General features: G+C 38.2%; 1 protein-coding gene across 5 annotated transcripts in view; it reads right to left on the bottom strand.

Annotated features, from left to right (window-relative positions):
• The window catches only part of ST7 (suppression of tumorigenicity 7), a 314,490-nt gene that overhangs the window by 30,930 nt on the left and 266,214 nt on the right, over nucleotides 1-17,346 (bottom strand). For 4 of the 5 annotated variants that reach the window (XM_054563970.1, XM_054563972.1, XM_054563969.1 and 1 more), the window contains 2 exons: nucleotides 13,235-13,307; nucleotides 11,668-11,770 (listed from right to left, as the gene is read on the bottom strand). In XM_054563970.1, the coding sequence (XP_054419945.1) occupies nucleotides 11,668-11,770; nucleotides 13,235-13,307 (176 nt within the window). Of the gene's footprint in view, nucleotides 1-11,667; nucleotides 11,771-12,338; nucleotides 12,475-13,234; nucleotides 13,308-17,346 lie in introns of all 5 variants that reach the window. The other variant, XR_008528324.1, reaches the window with a different exon arrangement.

The raw sequence follows: 17,346 nt of genomic DNA, 5'->3' as shown, positions 1-17,346 counted from the left end.
AATTATATAGGTTTCAGGTAGACAACCCTACAGTACATCATACACATATTGTTTTGTGACCCAAAGTCAAGTCTCCTTCCATCACCATTTATCCTACCTTTATCCTCTTCTATCTCCTCCACCCACCCTTCCCTTTGGCAATCACCATACTATTGCCTGTATTTAAGAGTCTTTATTTTCTTGCTTAATCCCTCACCCTTCTCACCCATCCCCCAACACCCACCCCTGTGACAGTTGTCAGTCTGTTCTCTGTATCTAAGAGTCTGTCTCTACTTTGTTAGTTCATTTTATTCATTTGATTCCATATATAGTTAAATCATATGGTACTTCCCTTTCTCTAACTGACTTATTTCACTTCGCATAATTTCTTGAGGTCCATCCATATTGTTGCAAAGGAAAAGATTTCCTACTTTTTTATGGCCAAGTAGTATTCCATTGTGTAAATGTGCCACCGCTTGCTTTTCTATCCACTCATCTACTAGGCTGCTTCCAAATCCTGACTATCGTAAATAGTGTTGCAATGAACATAAGGTGCATATAGTCTTTTTAATTAGTGGTTCAGTCTCTTCGGATAAATTTCCAGAAGTACAGTCATTGGGTCATAAGGCAGTTCCATTTCTAATATTTTGAGGTACCTCCATACTGTTTTCCACAGTAGCTGCACCAATCTGCATTCCATGATAGAGCACGAGGATGCCTTTTCTCCACATCCTCACCAGCATTTGATGTTTGTATATTTATTGATGATAGCCATCCTGACAGGTGTGAGATGATATCTTATTGTGGTTTTAATTTGCATTTTTCTGATGATTAGTGACATTGAACATCCCTTCATGGGTCTACTGGCCATATCTGTATGTCCTCTTTGGAGAAGTGTCTATTCAGGTCCGTTGCCCATTTTGTAATCGGGTTGTTTGTTTTTTGGGTGTTGAGTTTTATAAATTCCTTATAAATTTTGGATATTAAGCCCTTATTAGATGTATTAGCAAATATGATCTCCCACTCAGGGGTTTGTCTTCTCATTTTGTTGATGGTTTCCTTTGCTGTGCAAAAACTTTTTAGTTTGATGTAGTGCCATTTGTTTTTTTTTTCTTTTGTTTCCCTTAACCAAGACGTAGATCAGAAAAAATATTGCTACAAGAAATGGTCAAGATTTTACTGCCTATGTTTTCTTCTAAGATTTTTATGGTTTCAAGTCTGACATTAAGTCCTTACATCAATTGTGACTTTACTCATGTGTATGGTGTAAAAAGGTGGTCTAGTTTCACTTTATTGCATGTATTTGTTCAATTTTCCCAACACCATTTATTGAATAGCATATCTTTACCTCACTGTATATTTTTGCCTTCTTTGTCAAAAAATTAACAGAACATAAAGGTGTGAGTTTATTTTGGGGGTTTCTATTCTGTTTCATTAATTTATGTGTCTGTTTTTATGCCAGTACCATGTTATTTAGATTACGATGGCCTTCTAGTATAGTTTGATATCAGGTAGTATGATTCCTCCAACTTTGTTCTTCTTTCTCAAGACCGTTGTTGCTATTCAGGGTCTTTTGTGGTTCGATATGTTTTTGGAAAATTTGTTCTAGTTCTGTGAAATACACAATTGGTATCTTTATAATGAATTGCACTGAATCCATAGGTTGCTTTGAAAAGTATGGACATTTTAATGATGTTAATTCTTCCTATCCATTAACATAGTATATGTTTCCACTTATTTGTATCTTCTTCAATTTCTTTATTCAGTGTCTTATAATTTTCTGAGTTCAGTTCTTTTGTATCACTGGTTAAATTTATTTCTAGGTATTTTTTTTTCTTTTGAAGCAATTGTGAATGCAATTGTTTTCTTAGTTTTCCTTTCTGATCATAAGATTATTGGTATATAAAAATGCATTTGAGCCCTGGCCATTGTAGTTCAATTGGTTGAAGCATTGTCCCATAAACCAAAAGGTCATGAGTTTGACTCCTGGTCAGGGCACAAAGCTAGGTTGCAGGTTTGGTCCTAGTGGGAGTGTGTACAAGAGGCAACTGACCAATGTTTCTCTCTCACATCAGTGTCTGCCTGTCTGTCTCTCTCCCTTCCTCTCTCTCTAAAAGCAATGAAAAAATGTCCTGTGGTGAGGAAAAAAAAATTTTTTTAAAATGCAACTGATTTCTGGTTATTTATTTTGTATCCTGCTACTTTACTGAATTTATTTATCAGTTCTGGTAGATTTTTTTTGGTGGAATCTTCAGGGTTCTATACATACAGTAGCTTGTCACCTGAAAATTAGGACAGTTTTACTTCTTCCTTTCTAATTTGGATGCCTTTCATGTTTCCTTCTTGTCTCACTGTTGTGGCTAGGACTTCCAGTACTATGTTGAGTAAGAATGGGGAAAGCAGACATCCCTGACTTGTTTCTGATCTTAAAAGAAAAGCTTGTAGTTTTTGCCCATTGAGTATGATGTTGGCTGTAGATTTGTCATATATGGCTTTTTTTTTATGTTGAGGTATATTCCCTCTATTCCCACTTTGCTGAGGGTTTTTTATCATAAATGTGTGCTGGATTTTTACAAATATTTTTTCTGAATCTATTGATATTAACATGTGGTTTTTAGTCTTCATTTTGTTTATGTTGTGTACCACATTTATTGATTGTGAAACTGTACCAACTTTACATCCCTGAAATAAATTTCACTTGATCGTGGTGTATGACCTTTTTAGTATCTTGCTGGGTCCAGTTTGCTAATATGTTGGTGAGAATTTAAGCATCTATGTTCATCAGGAATATTGGCCTATAATCTCCTTTGTTTGTATTGTCTTTATCTGGCTGTGAAATTAGGATAATGCTGGCCTAGCAAAATGAGGTTGGGAGTATTCCTTCCTCTTGAATTTTCTGGAATAGTTTCAGAAAGAGAGGTGTTAGTTACTTTGTGAATGTTTGGTAAAATTCAGCTGTAAAGCCATCTCATCCAGAAATTCTGTTTGTTGGGATTTTTTTTTTCAATTACTACTTCAGTTTCATTTGTTGTAATCTGTCTATTCAGATTCTCTGATTCTTTCTGATTCAGTATTGGAAGATTTTATGTTTCTAGGAATGTATCCACATCTTCCATATTATCCAATTTGTTGGCATGTAGTTAGTAGGGATAAAATGCTCTTAAGATATCGATTAAATCCTTCTGATCTAGTGTGTCATTTAAGCCTACCATTTCTTTGTTGATTTTCTGTCTGGAAAATCTATCCATTGATGTAAATGACTGTATTAATGTCGGTCTCTCCCTTTGTGTCCACCAAGATTTGCTTTACATTTTTAGGTGCTCCTATGGTGGGTGCATAAATATTAACAAGGCTTATAGTTTCTTGTTGGATTGCTCCCTTTTTCATTACATAGTGTTCTTCTTTGTCTTTTACTATAGCCTTTCTTTCACAATCTATTTCGTCAGCTATAAAGTATTGTACCCCAGGCATTTCTTTATTTCCATTTGCATGAAATATCTTTTTCCATCCTTCTACTTTCAGTCTGTGTGTATTTTTCATTCTGAGGTAAGTCTCATGTAGACAGCATATTAATGGGTCTTGTTTTCTTATTCATTCAGCTACACTTGTATTTTGATTGGAGCATTTAGCCCATTTACATTAAAGTGATTATTGGTAGGTACATATTTATTGCCATTTATTCTTTTAACTATGTAACTGTGTTGGTTTGTTTTTTTTTTCTTCTTCTTCTACTTCTTAAAGCAGGGTCTTAAAATTTTCTCATAATAATGTTTTGGTGGTAACAACTTCTGTAGCTTTTTCTTGTTTGGGAAGCTCTTTATTTCTCCTTCAATTTTAAAGGCTAGCCTTGCTGGGTAATGTAGTCTTGGTGGTACGTTCTTGCTTTTCATCACTTTAAATATTCCATGCCAATCCCTTCTGGCCTGAAATGTTTCTGTTGAGAAATCAGCTAACAGTCTTACAGGAACTCCCTTGTAGGTAACCATCTTTCTCTTGTGGCTTTAAAATTCTTTTTGTCTTTAACATTTGACATTTAATTGTGATGTGTCTTCGTGTGGGTCTCTTTGGGTTCACCTTGTTTGGGCTCTCTGTACTTTCAGGGCCTGTGTGTGTGTTTCTTCCCTTCACCAGCAGTTTTAAGTTATTATTTCTTCAAATAGATTCTCAATCCTTTATTCTCTTTCTTCTCCTCTGCTTCTCCTATGGTACATACACTGTTGTGCTCCATGTTGTCCCAAAGGTCCCTTAAAATAGCAGCCCCCAACCTTTTTTGGCACCAGGGACTAGTTTCTTAGAGGTGGAGGGGAGGGGACGGGAGGAGGAGCTGAGGCGGTCAGGTGGTAAGTTATGTATGCACGTTAGCGAAGCTTTGTTCACTCACCTTCTGCTCACCTCCTGCTCTGTGGGCCAGTTCCTAGCAGGCCACAGACTGGTACTGGTCTGTGGCCCAGTGGTTGGGGACCCCTGCCTTAAACTATCATCATTCTTTTAAATTCTTTTTTCTTTTGTTGTCCTGAGTGGGTGTTTTTTTTCTACCTTGTCTTTGAAATCACTGATCACTGATTCAATCTGCTGCTTCATCCAACCTACTGTTTATTCCTTCCAGTGTGTTTTTTTATTTTTAAGCCACACTTAAGGACATATTTTGTTGATTTTAGAAAGATAGGAAGGCACAGAGAGAGAGAGAGAGAGAGAGAGAGAGAGAGAGAGAGAGAGAGACCAACATCAATGTGAGAGAAAAAAACATCAATCAGTTGCCTACCATATGTGCCTTGACCAGGGATTGAAACTGCAACCTTTGGTGTACAGGACAACCCTCCAACCGAGGCACCTGGCCAGGACCAGTGTATCCTTGATGCCCAGATACTGTATTCTTCATGTCTGACTGGTCCTTTTTTAAAAATTTTTTCTCTGTCTTCCTTCATGCTGTTGCAGTTCTCATTAAGTCCCTTGATCTTCCTTATAAACATTACTTTGAAATCTGTATCTGATACATTGCCTCCATTTCATCAAGCTCTTTTTCTGGAGATTTCTCCTGTTCTTTCCTGTGAGGCCTGTTCCTTTGTCTCTCCAATTTTGGTTGCATCTTTGTGTTCGTTTCTATGTATTAGATGGATCTGCTATGACTCCCAGTCTTCGTGGCATGGCCTTATGTAGTAGGTGTCCTGTGGGACTTCGTGACTCAGTATCCTTGATCACCTGAGTTGGGTGCTCTAGGAATGTCCCTTGTGTGGGTTATGTGGGCCCTCCTGTTGTAATTGAATCTTGATTGTTACTGGCCCATTCATTCATGGGATCAACCCTCAGGCTAGCTGACTGTGAGGCTTAACCCCAACCATATCATATGAGCTGCTATGTAGGTGCTGACCACACAAAGCAGAATTTGCCTCAGCATGGTTTGGTGTCTGCCAAGATCTCCCTTTGGATATGCTGTCTATGAAGCTTATTAGATCCTGCTCTGATGTTGTGGAAAGCTGGATGTTGGGAGCTGCTTTGAGTGGTATCGGGGACTATAGTCCCATGCAAGCTGAGATCTGGGAGAGGCTACATAAGTCTTGGCAATGAGATTGATAGGCAGGACCCGATAATTGGTCTGAGGGCCCCCAGGGGAAATCAGACCTAGAAGTAAATTACCCTCCTTGAAGGATGTTTTGTTTCTCCCTCAAGCTCTGTTATTCTCAAACCAGATAACCAACTCATGCTGGGAAGGAAATTTACATTATTCATGGATTCTGACCCCAAACCATTTGGCGCCATTATGTTTTCTCATCTCGGACCCATGAAAATTGGTGTGTTCCTGCCATTTGTCTTCTTCAAACATCACCTACTTCCTGTAATCTTAAGATACTGATGTAATTAGATTACCTATACATTCCTGCTGTCTATCCCCACTGGTAACCCTTTCAATAAAAGCCATTGAGCACAGGGGCTCAGGGCATTCCCCGCTAGAGGGAATCACCATCCTCTTTCCTTGACAGGTAACTGGTGTCTGGAATGATTCTTCCATCTGCAGCGAATCTGGGGACTTTGTGGGCCGGAGTCCCCCATAGCTGGCCAGTATGTGTGTTGATTCAGGGTCTCCTGGGGGAATCTTATGCAGTCCAATGTTAGACATTGTCTGTACCTGGCCCTCAACAACCTATTTGGAGCTACAAGCGATCCAGTTTGTGGCTGACTATGCTGGGCTTGGGTGTACACAGGAAGGACCAAGCTGTGTGCCTAGGGCTGGTTTTTCCAATACTGGATGCTGGGGCTTGTTAGAAAAAGACCCAAGGCACCTTGAGATCCACTCCTACTTGCTTCCGCCTGCTGGCTACCTATCTGTCTCAGTCACCAAAAGAGCCACATGCAGTGTCGAGAGGATGGAGCAAGTGGATTTCCCATGTGGGGGAGTTGCCAGTCAGGCTTTAGGGTACGTGGGTGTGTCCCTGTCCCAGAGCCACAGGACTCAGTCTTTCTCAGATTTTGTACCAAACTTGGTGGGGCGGAGCCACTAGGAATTGGGTGGGTGGGGTTTTCAGTGCCTGGAGGTTGGGTCTGCTGGAAGCTGGGGGACAATTCTATCGGATCTTCTGTGAGGAGGAAGCACCAGTCTGGTTCACAGGAAATGGGGCAAATGGCCCCCACCCCAAAGCCAGACAGCTCATTCACTGACACCCACTGAGTCTGCCTTGGCCAAGGTAGCTGACTCCTTAGCAAGACCTAAGCTCTGCAGGGTGGGCAAGAGGAATTCCAGAGAGTGGGGCAATTGTTCTCCCTTAAGCTGATACCACCTGGAGGGGGGTGCTCCATGCAAGAACGATGGTGATTGTGGCATGGGAGAATAACTCAGTACATGGATCCTGGTGGCAGCCCCACAGATCCCTCCCCAGAGCCACAAACCCCAGACTCTCAGGCAACTCTCATTTGTCCCGTCCTCCCTCCACTGGAGCCCAGGGTGAATGATGGCAAAAAAATTCTTCATGTTGGCCGTTTAAGAGTGTGCCTCTGTTCCAGTGGTCTTGGTCCCTTTCTGACAGACAGAAACTCCACTGCTTTTCACAGCTGGGTATTATGTGGACACCTCTTCCTGGTTCTCATGTTCTGGGCTGAGGAGCCTAGCCTGGGGTTTAGACCCCATGTTTGTAGGAGGAAATCCCTGCAGCTGAGATATCCTTCCAGAACCCCAGTAGCCACTCATGGGAGTGGAGCCAGCCCTTTTTTGTATCCTCAATCTTGCCACCAGTCTCAATGTGGCTTCTTTTGTAAATCCTTGATTATAAGACTCTTCATCAGCTAATCTTCAGTTGGTTATTCAGGATGATTGTTCTTTAATTTAGTTGTAATTCCAGTTTGGTCCTAGGAGGAGGTGAGTGGAACTTCCACCTACTTCACGGCCATCTTCAAATCTATCTTTCTTCTTTCTGTTTTAAACAAACTGCTCAGTGCTGGTCACAGTGTGATGAAATAGTAAAGAAATCATGTGCTGATGGTGTGTAAACTGCTACCATCTTTTTAGGTAAGCAATTTGGCAATAAATATCAAGAGCCTAAAGTGCTCCTATATGTTATTCAGTAATTCCCATTCTGTATACCTCTCCTAAGGAAATAATTCTAAATACCAAAAAAATCTTTATGCCTCCAAAAGTTCACTACTGAAGTGGGCCACAGCTTGATGTCTACAATAGAAGGCATAAGAATTAAACCATTCTCTTCAAAACATGATGTGGAAAAAGGGGATCCTTATATTATACCATACACAAAAATCAACACAAAATGCATTAATGAGCTACATATAAGACCTGAAACTATAAAGCTTCTAGAAGAAAATATAGGATAAAAACTTCATTACATTTGTCTTGACAATAATTTCTTGGGTATTGCCCAAGCAACAAAAGCAAAAATAGGCAAGTGGGATGGACAACATCAAAATAAAAAGCTTCTGCACAGCTAAAACAATCAACATAGTAAAACAAACGAGAGTAAAAAGGCAACCTATACAATGGGAGGAAATATTTGTTAACTATATGTATATAGTTTATTACATTGAAAATGGGCAAAAACTTCATTAAAAATGGGCAAAAGACTTGAACAGCCATTTCTCCAAAGAATATATACAGATGGCCAACAGGTACATGAAAAGATGCCCAACATCACTAATAATAATAAGGGAAATGCAAATTAAAATTACAATGAGGTATCACCTCACAAATGTTAGGATAGCCACTATTCAAAAAAACCAAACAAACAGAATATAGTAAATACTAGCAAGGAAGTAGAGAAATTGGAACTTCTGTGCACTGTAAAGTGATGCAGCCTCTATGGGAAGCGGTATGGAGTTTCCTCCAAAAAAAAAAAAAAAATAGTACTACCATATGATCCAGCAATCCAACCTCTAGGTATTTGTCTAAAAGAACTGAAAGAGATATTTGCTATGTTCATTGCAGCATAATTCACAATACCTAAGAAGTGTAAACGACTCAAAGTTCCATCAGTGAATGAATAGATAAAGAATATGTGATACACATACACACATACAATGGAATATTAATCTGCCCTGGCCAAGTGGCTCAGTTGGTGAGAGCGTCATGCCATATACCAAAAGGTTGCAGGTTCAATCCCTGGTCTGGGTGTGTATGGCAGGCAACTGATCAATGTTTCTCTTTCTCCCTGTCTCTGTCTCTGTCTCTCTCCCCCTCTCTGCCCCCCCACCCCTTACCCCAGCCTCTCTCTCTCAAAATCAATAAACATATCCTTGGGTGAGGATTACAAAATAAAATCCTGTCCTATGCTATGACATGGATGAACCTGTAGGACATTATGCTAAATGAAAAAAAGCCAGTCATAAAAGGACCAATACTGCATGATTCCACCTATATGAGGTATCTATAGTAACCAAACACAGAAGCAGAAAGAGAATGGTGGTTACCAGGTGCTAGGTGGAGGGATAAATGCAAAGTTGCTGTTCAGTAATATAGAGTTTCAGCCAAGCAAGAGGAAAAGGTTCTAGAGATCTGCTGTACAACATGCATACAGTTAACAAAACTGTACTGTACACTTAAAAATCGATTAAAAGGGTAGATTTCATAATGTGTTTTCTAAAAATTTGTATTTTTTTTTTTTTTTTTTTAGAGAGGGGGAAAGGAGGGAGAAAGAAAAGGAGAGAAACATCAATGTGCGAGAGATACAGCAATTGGTTGCCTCCTGCACACACCCAACCAGGAACCAAACCACAATCCAGGCATGTGCCCTAACCGGGAATCAAACTGGCGACCTTTAAATTCAAAGGTTGGCACTTAATCCACTGAGCTACACCAGCCAGGGCCATAATGTGATTTTTACAACATAAATATAAGAAAGTAAATAATCTAGAAAACACTTAACTGAGAATATTTTGAAGGCACACCGCTATAAGACTTGAACTTTAACGTTAAGTTAGAGGATAGCCTTTTAAAGGAGGAGCTGATGATCCTCCCCAAGAAAGAATAGGTATACCCCCAACATCTAAACATTAAGTCCAAGTTAAGAACCCCATGTTTTTTTTAAAAATATAAATATGCTGTGTGACTATGAATCCTAAGAATAAAAATGTATGGAAGAAAAGGCTAGAAGGAATTATGACTATATGATGGGATTATGAAGGATTTCTACATACTTTTCTCTACTATAAAAAAAGATTTTATATTTATAATACCACCACCGAGGGAAAAAACACCTAATAATGAGAGTAACAAACCAGTAATTAAGTCTTTTTTTTTGAAATCTGTCAGAAAATGAAAATTTATCTTTCATGCCCTGAAAGAGTTAATGTAATATCCTCTAAACCAAAGATGTGTCTCACCACAGGGAAAGCCTTGCAATGTAGACAGAGCACACTAAGAGTACACAGCACTAGTGAAAACTCAGATATGTGTAGAGTGATGAAACACTAATAGAAATGTGCCCTCCCTCATGTAAATCTGAACATTGAAAATGAAAAGCAGGGTGGGTAGGGAAGCATATTTTCAGGGAAAGCAGGAAAAAAAAAGCTCAAGCTGCAAATCCAATGAACTATAACAACACATAGATGAAGGTATAGAACCCAGATGAATGTAGCCTTTCATTTGTCCAGCATCACATGAATGAAATTTTCTTTAAAAAATGGAGAATACTCCCTTTAAATTCAAAGCTCTTATTTTAATCCCATTAAATATAAAACATCCTCTAATGGTTTAGAGATTTCTTTGTCTCTTTGAACTTTGTACCCAAAGTCCCTGGCTAATAAATAACAGAGCCAGAACTTGAATGAAAGTTTTTGTCTCAGAATCTAGGACTTTATTGACAATACTACTTCTAAAAGAGCCTTACTTATGCTGGTAGAATAGTTCTGTAGTTAGAGAATGGCATTCATAAATAGTAATTGATAACTTTACTGTAATTCAGGAAAATATTTTCATGACTAGTTTTAAATTTTAATAAAATTTGAATGAACATTTTTAATTTTGCTGAAAAAATATTAAGTAAAGAGATGTATTTTATAGCCATCTCTATAAAATACCTAAGTTTACAGATACTATGTTGGGTATTATGCGCTGTAACTAAAGTGGATAAATATACCCTTCTGCAACTGCGGCACCGTGCACCACTCCTCAGTTTCCTGTTTTGTGAAAGGATGATCATGACCTGAGTGAAACCTCAGGAATGATATTATATCACTTATCTCTGTCACTCTGGATATCAACAAAATAAGTTAAAATAGGTAACTCCATAATCAATCTCTCCCCCCAACACATGCCCTTTTGCTACAGCACTGTAACAAGACAAGAAAAAAGAAAACAGCCTTCTTTTGTCATTTTCACAAATAAGTCTTCATCAGACATTTTGCCAAGACCATTTTTCCCTGTAGCACCTGTTATGAACTGCAGGAATAGTTTCCTAGAAGTCAAGGTGTGCTTTATAATATAAAGAAACTGAAAATTTTAAGTGTTGTGCCTATCGCATAGTAGGTACTCAAATACAGATAAATCATAAATATACATTCATCTCCTGAATAAAAGATTATAGAATTATCTTTATATTTCTACCAATATCTGAATCCCTTAAAATCAAATTTGGAAAAAATATACTCAAAATATTAAATTGGTATTTATTACTAGGTAGTTATAAATTGCTCAATCATGTGGTTATAATTAAGACAAATACTTCCTACTACATACACTTACTAAAATGACACTCACAAGTTAAAATAAAAATACTTTTTAACACTTAGGGGTTTTCCTTATGATTTTCTTGCCAATACTAAATAACTATCATTGATTTATAGAGACAAGAAGCTCACATTTCTAAGTATTTTTTAACACTTTTATTCACAACAGGGTTCATTTCCCGAGTTGGGTATAAGTAAGACTAAACACTGGTATGAAAATCCTGTCAAATACATCAATACCCTTGAGATCTCCATATTTTGCCCATTTTAGGCTTCTTGACCTGGTCTGCCTAAGTCAGGTCTATCAATTCATCCTTACTATATGAAGCCTGAAAATCAAACCCAAATCCACTTGAACGTAGCTTAAAAATGAGTCTAATAACCTTAAGACTATACAGGGCCCCAACAGTCGTTGGTTGCAATTCATTTTTTTTATAACTGTTTGTATTCAAAACATGGTATTGTGGTCATGGAACACTTTCTCTGCTATCATAACGAGTTTCTGTGCGGATTCCACATACTCACTTTTGGCACATGAGGATTGAATTCCACAGCTCTGTGAATCGCCTCGACTGCGTTCATCTCTGCTGTGCTCAGCCCCCGCCGAGATGCAGCCTCAGGAGAGAATCTGAAATGCAGAAAGACAAACACCATCCAGTTGGAAACACTGCTTGGGCATCAACCCAGAGAAGCTTCCACACATCAAGGGCCCATAAAACCACAGCAAGCCAATGGCATGACCCTTCCAAACCTTCACTACATGAAACCTCTGAGTGACCCCTCAAACCGAGGCCAACAAAAACCCCAGCAGAAGCAGAAAGCATGTTTGCATCTAATTGCGGCAGGAATTAAATTCAGCTGTTAAGTCTCTCTGGCTAAATAGCTAATCTAAATTTTCTATGGGGTACCTGCTTATCTCAGAAGAAGGGGCAGGACTGACGAGGGCAGACAGTGTAGGAAAAAGAGAAAACTAGGTTACAGAAGAGCGCACTTGGTTAAAAACAGAACTGGGGAGAATTTCAAAAGGGGCTCCCAACCCAATGTCAATGCTGCCATGGAGGTTAAGTCGTTGCAGCTTCAGCAGCAGAAGAGCCTGCTTGGGGCCATTCCGGAAGGGGGGTGTGCATGCCCAAACTGCGGGCGAGACACCTGCCCAAGTGAATGAAAAAAACCAGACCATGCAATCTCTTTCTCACCTCACACCCAGGGCTAACTCCAGAGCTGTGCTTGGCAGGCAGACACCACAGGGGAAGCTGTGACAACCCTGGCCCTGCCCTCCCAAGCTGGAGTCGCTGTGTAGGGAGAAAAGATGTTGCAGTAGGTACTGGCGATCTACAGGATAAAAAAGAATGAAAGACAATTACTTCGGTCTTGAAGTGCACACACACTTAAAAGCAAACCTGTCTGACATAGCAGAGGCTATTTTCTTTTCCTGTTATCTGATTTTCAGTGCTACCAAGGGAGTGTTTTAGGGCAGTGTAAACATTCCTAAACTGAAAAACAGTTAAGCCATCTATTCTCTTTCACCTGCCGGTCATCTTGGATGTTTATGGAAATTCTCTATGCCACAGTCACCTGCCTGAGCAAAGTGGGCAAATGTCCCACTGAGATGGCGACTCAAAGTAAACAGACCCTGGGTTGGGAGTTAGTTTGGAATTGATGAGGCAAAGAATGGGAGATGACCATCCCCTCTGCCATATTACATACTACTACCCAGTCTTCTACTGCTGAAGGAAGAGGAATACGAGAGGAATATGCAAAAAAATTATTTTTAATGAATGCAAGGAAGGCATTTTGTGTAAGTCCCAAGGAGGTCTTTTGGTATCTATTATCTGACAAAAAAAAAAAAAAAAAAGTCACCTGAGAGGCATGAAATTTCATATAAATCCCTCTTTAGGGATTCAAACACCCCTACAATATACCTCAGGGTGCAAAGTCCCTCCTTCTAGTAGTGAAAGAAAAGATCAGCAGATTTTGGAAAATGCATGCTCATAAGAAGCGGTCTCATAGACTAAGAGAAACTTCCAGAGAAACTCTCAGAAGCAACACATCTCCTTAAGTCAGGTCAGACATTTAGTACCTATTCACTTACTTGTCAGAGACAGCTCTTGCTTTGAGCAAGGCAGCTGTGTAGCATATAGTTGCCGACTTTGGTAAGCTTATATCTGTTAGAGAAAAAAGAAAGTAGGAACTGTTGTAAGTTTGCAGAAACAAGGAGCAACAATTTTTAATACACTTGTATTTTAATCATGTAAGTCTAATAAAGCATTAATTAAGAATATTTTAATGCACACAATACACAGCTGTTCCTTATGTATCAGGATGGTATGTGTAACTATGGGTGATTTTTATTTCTGTGAGTAATTCATGTTTAAAATCAACCAGACTGGCTAGAGAAATCATCTATTTTAAATTATGTATTTTTTTATGTTGAGTTTATTTAAGCAGAAAATAGCTATAAATATATCAATTGAAATTATACATGAATACTCTTGATACCATGAAAGGCAAATAAGGACCTCTTTGTGACTTATAAAAAATTTCTCAACAGGCATATGAAATACGAATGTAAAGAAAAAAATATTACCTGGATTAAAAAACAAACCAAACAAAATACCACAGCTTAAATCAGATTTCTTCTGAATGAAATTTCAAAGAGTTCATATTCAGTTTTTTTGTTAAAAAGGTAACATATATACATTCTGTATAATAAACCTTTATATATATTTATAAGGATATATATGAAATTGTTAAAGAAAAACTATACAATTTTTGTTCATTCACTCTCCTTTCATATAAATCCTGGTTTGTTTCCCAAAACAACTTTTTCTTAGTTTGTGTGGAAAGTCTCAGATGAAGAGGTGGGAGTGAGTAATAGGTTCAGATAATGAGTTCACAGGGAAGTAAAAGTACAGGGTACAAGCGAGGGTAGATAAAATCAAAGAGAGTAGTTCTTTGGGGGAAGTTTGTTTTTAAATTATGATTTTATTTTTTATTAGACTAGTTATTTCTTTAATACTGAGCCAAGTTTATGGTACGACATAGGATACCTTCTTTATTTAGACCAGGTAAAAATATGCCATTCCCAGTGCTGCAAAATTCTCTGAGTCAGAAAAATTCTAACACCTGGAATGCCTTTTAAGTTTCTTTGCAGAGCTGTTTTCAACTTAGAATTATATTACAGTAGGAACAGAAAGGGAAGTCCCACAACTAGCCAAAAGACAGAAGCAGAAGAAAATAATTTCATAAGAGAAAACCAGTCTGTAGGTGAAATGGAGTTAGTCAGGTTCCCTCACCAGCCCGATAAGCAGTATTCTCATAACCCTGAGGATGGGCTTGGATGAGCAGAATCACATTTTGTTATATAATATTTTGGCACCCTGCCAGCTTTGTGTGCATTTAGTATATAAGGGAGTTGGGACTTGCTGCAGCGCAGCACACAGCTTGCTGCGTGCATGGATCGCCCCACCCCAGAGTAAAGGCATGTCGGGCATCCTGATGGCTCTGCGAATTTTCTTCTGCCGGCCCAAATCCCAACCTAATTGGCCTTGAAAGGCTGCAAGACACAATCCCTCCTCCAATAGCAAATATTTATCATCAATTCCAGTGTGAAGAATTTTCCTTTGAGGGGAATTTCAATGACATTGATAAAATACAAATAATCATAGAAAATACAGAATTGAAATGAAAAGAGATCTTTGTAACCTTGATCTCATATATTATATTCAAACTAAGAAGAAATAAAAATGTCAGACACTCACAAATTTGTCTTGTTCTTTTTCCAATATTTAAACATTTAAGCACTTCCCAGTGTGGGTAATCAATCCAGGGAAACAAACATGTTGTTTGCTATGGTCCACTCACTGACTGTATTGGAAGATAATTTTTAAAAACTGCAGATAATGTACATTTCACTAACTTAAAAGTTCAGACCTTTTTATAAAAATTATCCAAATCTTGTTTCCACCCTTCCTGGTATGACTTGTGTTCCTTCTGCATCAACAAGGCACTTTTCTATGAAGTGGGGACCAATGAAAAGTCCTAAGAAGAAGTTAAGGCTGAAAACAAAGGTTATAACTATTTGAAGGTGGCAGCACAAGATGGAACCTAACCTGATAAACTAAAGAAAACCTTTTTCTTTAGTTTCTCAGTGAGAAAGAGCAAGCAAAGGGACATATTCACTTAGTTAGAAATGCAGAAAAAGAAACAACTGAGGTATCCCAGCAGAATACTAGAGATGCCTAATCAAAGGGGATCTTTAACCCAGAGCCAGACCCCCTCATACCTACAGACAGGACATTCACAACTGGAAACATACAACAGAATTCTGCAACATTATGACTATAGTACACTTTCCCCTTTAAAATTTTTTTTTACTCCTTCTTTGTATATAAAAATGGTGTATATGTGCACAGTCACAATGTTTAAAAAAATAACAGAAAAATATATTAAGCAATATCAAATGAGGGAAGAGGGAAATGTAAATACCCCATGCCCCACTAGAGATATTCCATTTGTTATCTTTTTACTCCCATATATTATTTTGCTCTCGCTATTTAACAAAAATAAAAAATAGCAAAAACTTTTGCATAACTTGTTTATTTTGATACAGTTGACACTTGAATGATATGAGGGTTGGGGTGCCGCCCCATAACACAAGTCAAAAATCCACACATAACTTTTGACTCCCCCAAAACTTAACTAACAACAGCCTACTGCTGATCAGAAGCCTTTCTGATAACACTTGGTTAACACGTTTTGTATGTTATTTGTATTATACACTATATTATATTATTATAATAAAGTAAGCTAGAGAAAAGAAACTATTATTAAGAAAATCATAAGGAAGATGCCCTGGCTGGTGTGGCTCAGTGGACTGAGTGCCAGCCTGCACACAAAAAGGTCGCTAGTTCAATTCACATTCAGGGCACAGGCCTGGGTTGAGGGCCAGATCCCTGGTCAGGGGTGGGGGGGTGAGAGGCCACCACACATTGATGTTTCTCTCTCTTCCTTTCTCTCTCATTTCTCCTGTCTAAAAATAAATAAAATCTTTTAAAAAAGTGATAAGGAGGAGAAAATACATTTATAGTACTATATGTATTTATTGAAAAAGTGTGCATATAAGTGGACCAGCTCAGTTCAGACCTATGTTGATCAAGGGTCAACTGTATTTTCAACCTTTTTCTTTTAATCCTGTCAAAGCAATATGTATATCTGGCAATGGCAATTTGTTTCTAAGGAGAGATGCATTATTACATGAAAGAAATTGATTCTAAATTTCCCTTCAGGTAAAGCATCTTGTGGTTCAAATAAGATTTTTCTTTACATACATTTTTAAAATGATGCTTATCTTTGGCAATAAAATCAAAGCTTTAACATTTTGCTTACTAGCAATTCCACTTCTGAGACTTTGTCTTAAGGAAAAATAATCATGACTGAGCATGAAGATTTAGCTTTAGGGATGTTTCTAATGGTTAAAAACTGGAAACAGCCTAAATGTCCAGGCATTGGTTAAGGTGTCTTACATCCAGAGGGTACAGTTCTATGTAGTCATTAAATCATATAGTAAAAAAGCATTTTAATGACCAGGGAAATATTGCAGTTTTATGTATACAATAATAAGTAAAACAAGTATACAAAAATTATGATTTCATATATTTTTTAAAAAGCTTTTATATGCACAGAGATAGGAAGACTGCAATTATATATACCAAATATCAATGGTGTTTATTTCTGGGTCTTGGATTATAGGCAATGTTTTTCTACTGTTTACCTGTACTTCCAAAGCTTCCTGTGATGTGCATGTAGTAAGTAAGTCAATTTAAAAAAAAATAACAATGATGCTAAATAGAAGACTTCAGTTTTACAAATTGTCTGAAGCATGTTCTTGGGCAAATACTTGGTGGAGCCAAACACTGACAGCATAGACAGACCAAGGTACAAATTACACAAAGAGCTGTTAGCTTGTAGGTCTACTGGGTGCACATACATACCTTTGTGAAAGTTGGTACATTCCTTTTGCAGTGTGTACTCATTAAATATATTTTCATCTGCCCTGGCTGGTGTGGCTCAGTGGACTGAGTGCCGGCCTGTGAACCAAAAGGTTTACCGGTTGGATTCCCAGTCAGGGCAAATGCCTGGGTTGCAGGCCAGGTCCCCAGTTGGTGGTGTACTAGAGGCAACCACACATTGATGTTTCTCTCT

This window comes from Pteronotus mesoamericanus, unplaced genomic scaffold, assembly GCF_021234165.1.
Source record: "Pteronotus mesoamericanus isolate MK-2021 breed Mesoamerican mustached bat unplaced genomic scaffold, CSHL_Meso_final scaffold_85, whole genome shotgun sequence".
NCBI lineage: Eukaryota > Metazoa > Chordata > Mammalia > Chiroptera > Mormoopidae > Pteronotus > Pteronotus mesoamericanus.
Note: the sequence above shows the minus strand (reverse complement) of the source record. Positions and strands in the feature narration are given on the sequence as shown.